The 6,797-nt window shown below is 43.7% G+C and overlaps 1 protein-coding gene across 1 annotated transcript in view; it reads left to right on the top strand.

The window, feature by feature from the left end:
* LOC112078126 (ryanodine receptor 3-like) overlaps positions 1 to 6,797 on the top strand; it is a gene marked incomplete at its 5' end in the record, with an annotated part of 14,976 nt that overhangs the window by 6,381 nt on the left and 1,798 nt on the right. Inside the window, 2 exons of the mRNA XM_070441954.1 lie at positions 3,510 to 3,645; positions 5,289 to 5,388. Of these exons, the coding sequence (XP_070298055.1) occupies positions 3,510 to 3,645; positions 5,289 to 5,383 (231 nt within the window). The remainder of the gene's footprint in view (positions 1 to 3,509; positions 3,646 to 5,288; positions 5,389 to 6,797) is intronic.

The raw sequence follows: 6,797 nt of genomic DNA on the forward strand, positions 1-6,797 counted from the left end.
TGTACCTCAATAGTCTAAAGAGACAAGTCACAGGTACTGTACCTCAATAGTCTAAAGAGACAAGTCACAGGTACTGTACCTCAATAGTCTAAAGATATATTCTCTCCTCGTCTAGTTAAAGTACTGGACTTATGTGAATACATTAAGATATAAAGGGGGAACATAGATACATTCAATATAATTCATGAGTTGAATCAAAATGTTTAAATCCTTTCTCATCAAATCAAGCTTGATTTAAATAGCACATTTCAGACACGAATGCAACACAATGTGCTTTACAGAAATAAAATAAATAAATAAACAATGAAAATAAAAACAAAAATATTTACTACACAAGAAACATAAGATGAAAAAACTAAAGAATAACAATTTAAAACTAAAAGACAAAAAAAGTAAAATAACCCTGAGGAAAAGCAAAGCTACAAAGGTGTGTTTTAAGATCTGTTTGGAAATGTCCACAGTTTCGTCCCCCTCAGGTTCTCTGGCAGGCTATTCCAGAGGCTGGGGGCATAGTAACTAAAGGCTGTCTCTCCATGCCTCTTGGTCCCCCTCAGGTTCTCTGGCAGGCTATTCCAGAGGCAGGGGGCATAGTAACTAAAGGCTGTCTCTCCATGCCTCTTGGTCGCCCTCAGGTTCTCTGGCAGGCTATTCCAGAGGCTGGGGGCATAGTAACTAAAGGCTGTCTCTCCATGCCTCTTGGTCCTAGGCTTTGGGAAAGTTAAAAGGCCAGTGGACCTGAGGGACCTACTGGGTACATAACTTAAAAGCATGTCTGATATGTATTGGGGTGCACAATCGTGGAGTGATTTAAAAACCAATAGAATAATCTTAAAACTAATTCTAAAACTCACAGACAGCCAGTGCAGAGACTTTAAAACTGATGTAATGTGTTCTCTCTGTCTGGTCTTGGTCAGTGCCCGAGCTGTAGCGTTCTCTATGATTTGGAGTTGACCAATGGCTTTCTTGGGTAGACCAGACAGGAGAGTATTACAGTAGTCAAGCCTGCTTGTAAATAAAGCATGGATGAGTCTCTCTGTATCAGCCTGAGAAACGGGCACCTAAGATTACGGTCCGTGAACATTTTGATCCTTTGTTTTCCGAATGAAAACGGAACAGTCGGGAAGTGAAAATGTCCGGTTTACCCGTTTTTGAATAAAAAGTTTAGAAAATGCTTGTTTTACATATAAAACATATATATTTTTCGCTGTTCAAATCTAGGTGGGGTAAATGTGGAATGCTGGTCAAGTACACAGCTAACACTTCCTGCCTTTAAAGTAGGAGTAACCTTTCTACTGAAGGCTATTAATCTATTATCTATTAATGAATTGATTAATAGCTGCCATACCATGCCACAGTGCAAGATAAGGTTATTTTATATAATTTTTTTCTAAGTGTAGGACTATTGTTTGTCTGGAAGATCCGGAGATCCCAAGGAGATCAAAATAGCTGTGATGTACAGCCATACAGGCACTTGTACTGTCAGGTTTATCTGCAACATGAATCCCATGTCCCAGATCCCAGTTCATATGTTATGAGGTAGTCCTAGCCATCAGCACATATAGGATCCTACCCAGATCAACCACTCACTACCCAGAAGTGAGAGTAAGGAGATACAGGGGATTGGGCAGGACATGATAGGGGTAAGGGTAGGTGGAGGGGTGCTGGAGGGTATGTCAGGAGACGGTTGGAGGGGTACAGGTTGGGTACTGGAGGGTATGTCCAGGAGAGGGTTGAGGGGGTACAGGTCTGGTAGCTGCGGGGTATGTCCAGGAGACGGTTGGGGGGTACAGGTCTGGTAGCTGGAGGGGTATGTCCGGAGACGGTTGGAGGGTACAGTCTGGTAGCTGGAGGGGTATGTCCGGAGACGGTTGGAGGGGTACAGGTCTGTAGCTGGAGGGTATTCCAGGAACGGTGGAGGGGGTACAGGCTGGATGTGATGTGAGGGTAGAGGAGCAGGGACTCTCATGCCAGTCCTTTTTGGGATGTGCTGTAAGACTGGGGTATGATTTAATACCACTGTCTGTGCCAACAGCCAAGCATGAGCTGAACCACGCCATGCTTCCCAGACAGCCTGAGGTGACAGACAAACAGACCGACCGCAAGCCGTCATATCTGGTTGGCAATCTATTAGTCAGGACCAGTAACATGAATTCCTGCACTGTTGGCCGATACTTGATCTGTCCAGGTCGTTTACAGTGTGTTTGTGCATGTGTTGTAGTGTATGTCAGTGTGTGTGTGTGTGTGGTGCGTTTTGTGGTGTGTGTGTGTGTGTGTGCCTGTGTGTGTGTGTGGTGTGTGTGCCTTTGTGTGTGTATTCAGTGCCCATACGGACCACAAAGTCATTGCTTGTAAGCAGGTTTAAGCATATGTCAGATTTACAGTTTGTTGTGAAGGACTGTGTTGTAATGTGTCAACGGTCCTTTGAGCTGGGGGGGGGGGGCTGTTTTCAACGATGTTGGTTCAACAACATGACATGAGCTCCTTTCTAACTTGTGATCTCAATCTCAAACAGACACCGTCTAGATCTTGTTACTCTCTGGGACATATCTCCCATTAACAAGTTACCTTCAGATTTATTAAAGTTTAAATTAAATAAAATTACTTGGCCCTAGTTTTCTGGGGGGGGGGTTAAGATAAGAGAAACAATATATTTTTTTTCTGTCATAACAATAGACTAATATGTAATTCTATACTGAACAAAATTTTTAAACGAACATGCAACAATTTCAATGATAATACTGAATTACAGTCATAAAGGAAATGAGTCAATTGAAATGCACTGTAAAGTCATTATGCCCTAATCTATGGATTCACATGACTGGGCAGGGGCACAGCCACGGGGGCCTGGGAGGCATATGCCCACAATGGGGAGCCAGGCCCAGACAATCAGAATGTGTTTTTCGCCACAAAAGGTTTATTCACGACAGAAATACTCCCCAGTTTCGTCAGCTGTCCGTGTGGCTGGTCCAACGATCCTACAGGTGAAGAAGCAAGATATGGAGGTCCTGGCTGGCGTGGTAACATGTGGTTGTGGTGAGACCGGGGGGACCAACTGCCAAATTCTCTAAAATGACGTTGGAGGCAGATTAAATAAACATTATTTCTCTGCCAACAGCTCTGGTGGACATTTCTGCAGTCAGCATGCAAGTTGCACGTTCCTTCAAAACTTGAAAGATCTGTGACATTGTGTTGTGTGACAAAACAGCACATTTAAGTGGCCTTTTATTGACCCAGCACAAGGTGCACATGTGTGATGATCATGTTGTTTAATCAGCTTCTTGATATGCCACACCTGTCAGGTGGATGGATTATTGGAAATTCTCACTAACAGGGACATAAACAAATTTGTGCACAAAATCGTAGAGAAATAAGGTTGTCAAAGGTATGGAACATTTCTGGGAGCTTTTATTTTAGCTCATGAAACATGGGACCAACACTTTACATGTTGTGTTTATAGTTTTTTCATTATAATATATGGTTAAAAGTTATGTTTCCCTCTCTCTTTTTAGGAGATAGCATTCCCCAAGATGGTTGCCAGCTGCTGTCGGTTCCTGTGTTACTTTTGTCGTATCAGCCGACAGAACCAGAAGGCCATGTTTGACAACCTCAGCTACCTACTGGAGAACAGCTCTGTCGGACTGGTGGGTAACAGGAGAGAGGGGAAGGTGCTCAGAGAGGAGGGGAGGGGGAGGGAGTCTCTAGAGGACTCTAGCTGTCCCTTTACTAGGGACTCAGCTGTACCCTTCACTAAGGACTCAGCTGTCTCTTCACTAGAGGACTCAGCTGTCTCCTTCACTAGAGGACTCAGCTGTCTCCTTCACTAGAGGACTCAGCTGTCTCCTTCACTAGAGACCAGCGTCTCCTTCACTAGAGGACCAGCTGCTCTTCACTAGAGGACTCAGCTGTCTCCTTCACTAGAGATCACTGTCCTTACTAGAGGACTCAGCTGTCCCTTACTAGAGACTCAGCTGTCCCTTTACTAGAGGACTCAGCTGTCCCCTTTTACTAGAGGATCAGCTTCCCTTACTAGAGACTAGCTGTCCCCTCACTAGAGGAATCAGCTGTCCCTTTACTAGGGGATCTCAGCTGTCCTTTACTAGAGGACTCCGCTGTCCTCTTCAATAGAGGAGACTGACAAACAGGTAGAGGACAGAGAGATTAAGTGTCAAAGAGAGAGTGATGGAGAAGGGAAGGTGGGAGAGAGATGGGAAAAGGTAGCATATTGAGAGAGCAATCCAGAAAGGGAGAGATGGAAAGAGGAGATCTGGAATGAAAGAGAGAGGGATAGGAGAGGACAGGGTGATGGGGTTATTTAGGGATGCAGTGCATGGAGTGATGCTCACTAGGGTTGGACTGTGAGGATAGCTTGCTGATGAAGTGAAAACCTTACTGTGAGTGATGAGAGAATGTCTCATTCTCAAGATCATAGCACGTAATGGGCACAACAAATCACCTCATATTACTGTTCTTTTACAAATACACCCTCAATATACTGTTCTCTTTACAAATCACCCTCATAACTGTTCTCTTTAAAAATCACCCTATATACTGTTCCTCTTTACAAATCACCCTCATATACTGTTCCGTATGGGCTTCGAAGCAAATGGTTGTAATTGATGCTAAAGCGTTTCAAATTGATTTAAAATTATTTATAGCGCTGATATGCTGAGGACAATTAATATACGAATAGCCGCTGACATGAACAGCTGACACCTCCCCTGAAAGGCTTTTCAAGATAACAGCATTAATGGGCACATCATTCAAATCATCTCCATGTTTGTGTTTCGAATCAAATCGTTGTAATTAATGCACTGCCCTTTTGGCAGCAACGGTTTCAAAGCATTAATATTACATGCTGACTGTACTAAATGTGTCGCAAAAAAAAAGTTCCTCACATCTTATTTATCCCATAACTATACACTGGCCCCGACAGACAGACTCCCAGCACTAATGGGAAGTAACCAAATCAATGGCTGGCTGGGAGGTTGGAAGTAGGAGTGAATGCAGGATTTGATGTAATGGTGTAAATGGTATGCAGTTTAAGAGATGCAGCGACACTGCCCCCTGCTGGTAGACAAGGAATGTGCGTGTGTCTGTTCCTTGTCTGTCTCTCCCTTGCCTCTAATTGCAATTGAGAGATTTAGTGGGTGTCAAAAATAAAGTGCTCTTGTATCGTTTATTCCATGTCCACAATGTGAACATGACAGTTGACGTTTCTGCCGAGTGGCCTTTCTCAAGACAAAGAGCAGGAAATGAAATGTTTTAGTTTTCTTCCATTGTCTCCTCAGCCTCCCACATGAGGGGTTCTACCCCGCTGGATGTAGCAGCGTCTTCAGTGATGGACAACAACAGCCTGGCCCTCGCTCTGGAGAGCCGGACCTAGAGAAGGTGGGACACATGTCTGTCACTCTGCACATTATATAATACACATCCTCGACTTCACCTGTCCATTATATAATACACATCCTCGACATCACCTGTCCATTATATAATACACATCCCTCGTTCACCTGTCCATTATATAATACACATCCCTCGACCTCACTGTCCATTATATAATACACTCTGTCGACTCACCTGTCCATTATATAATAACAATCCCTAACCTCACCTGTCCATTATATAATACATATCCCTCGACTTCACCTGTCCATTATATAATACACATCCCTCGACTTCACCTGCCATATATATAATACACATCTGCTCGACTTCACCTGTCCATTATATAATACACATCCCTCGATTCACTGTCCATTATATAATCACATCCTGACTACGCCTTATATAATACACATCTGTCGACTTCACCTGCCCATTATATAATACACATCCCTCGACTTCACCTGTCCATTATATAATACACATCCCTCGACTTCACCTGCCCATTATATAAATACATCTGTCGACTTCACCTGCCCATTATATAATACACATCCCTCAACCTCACCTGTCCATTATATAATACACATCCTTCAATCTTCACTTGCCCATTATATAATACACATCTGTCGACTTCACCTGCCACAATTATAATACACATCTGTGACTCTCACGCCCATTATATAATACACATCCTCAACCTCACCTGTCCATTATATGATACACATCTGTCGACTTCACCTGTCCATTATATAATACACATCCCTCGACTTCACCTGCCCATTATATAATACACATCTGTCGACTTCACCTGCCCATTATATAATACACCTCGGTCGACTTCACCTGCCCATTATTATACACATCCCTCAACCTCACCTGTCCATTATATGTAACACATCTGTCGACTTCACCTGCCCATTATATAATACAATCCCTCGACTTCACCTGCACATTATATAATACACATATACAGGTGTCACTTAGTCCCTGATTCTGGCATGACTGACTTGAGTGATGATTGCACATGGACTGTGTAGTAGAGTGCTGAAGGACTCACCAAGGGTTTCTGTATTCAGGTGGTAACTCACCTGGCGGCTTGTGCTGCAGAGCTGTGTCATGCTCCTGGCTAAAGGATATCCTATTGGCTGGAACCCCATAGAGGGAGAGAGATACTTGTCTTCCTCCGCTTCGCTGTCTTCAGCAACGGTAGTCAGATAGAAAAAGAGAGAGAAAAGAGAAAAGGGAGAGAGATAGACATAAATAGGGAGAGAGGCAGAGGCAGAGAGAGAAGGGCAGAGGCAGAGAGAGAAGGGCAGAGGCAGAGAGAGAGGGCAGAGCAGAGAAGAGAAGAGAGGGAGAGAGAGAGAGAGAGAGAGCAGAGAGAGAGAGAGAGAAGAGAGAGAGGAGAGAGA

Source organism: Salvelinus sp. IW2-2015, unplaced genomic scaffold (assembly GCF_002910315.2).
Source record: "Salvelinus sp. IW2-2015 unplaced genomic scaffold, ASM291031v2 Un_scaffold5283, whole genome shotgun sequence".
Lineage (NCBI taxonomy): Eukaryota > Metazoa > Chordata > Actinopteri > Salmoniformes > Salmonidae > Salvelinus > Salvelinus sp. IW2-2015.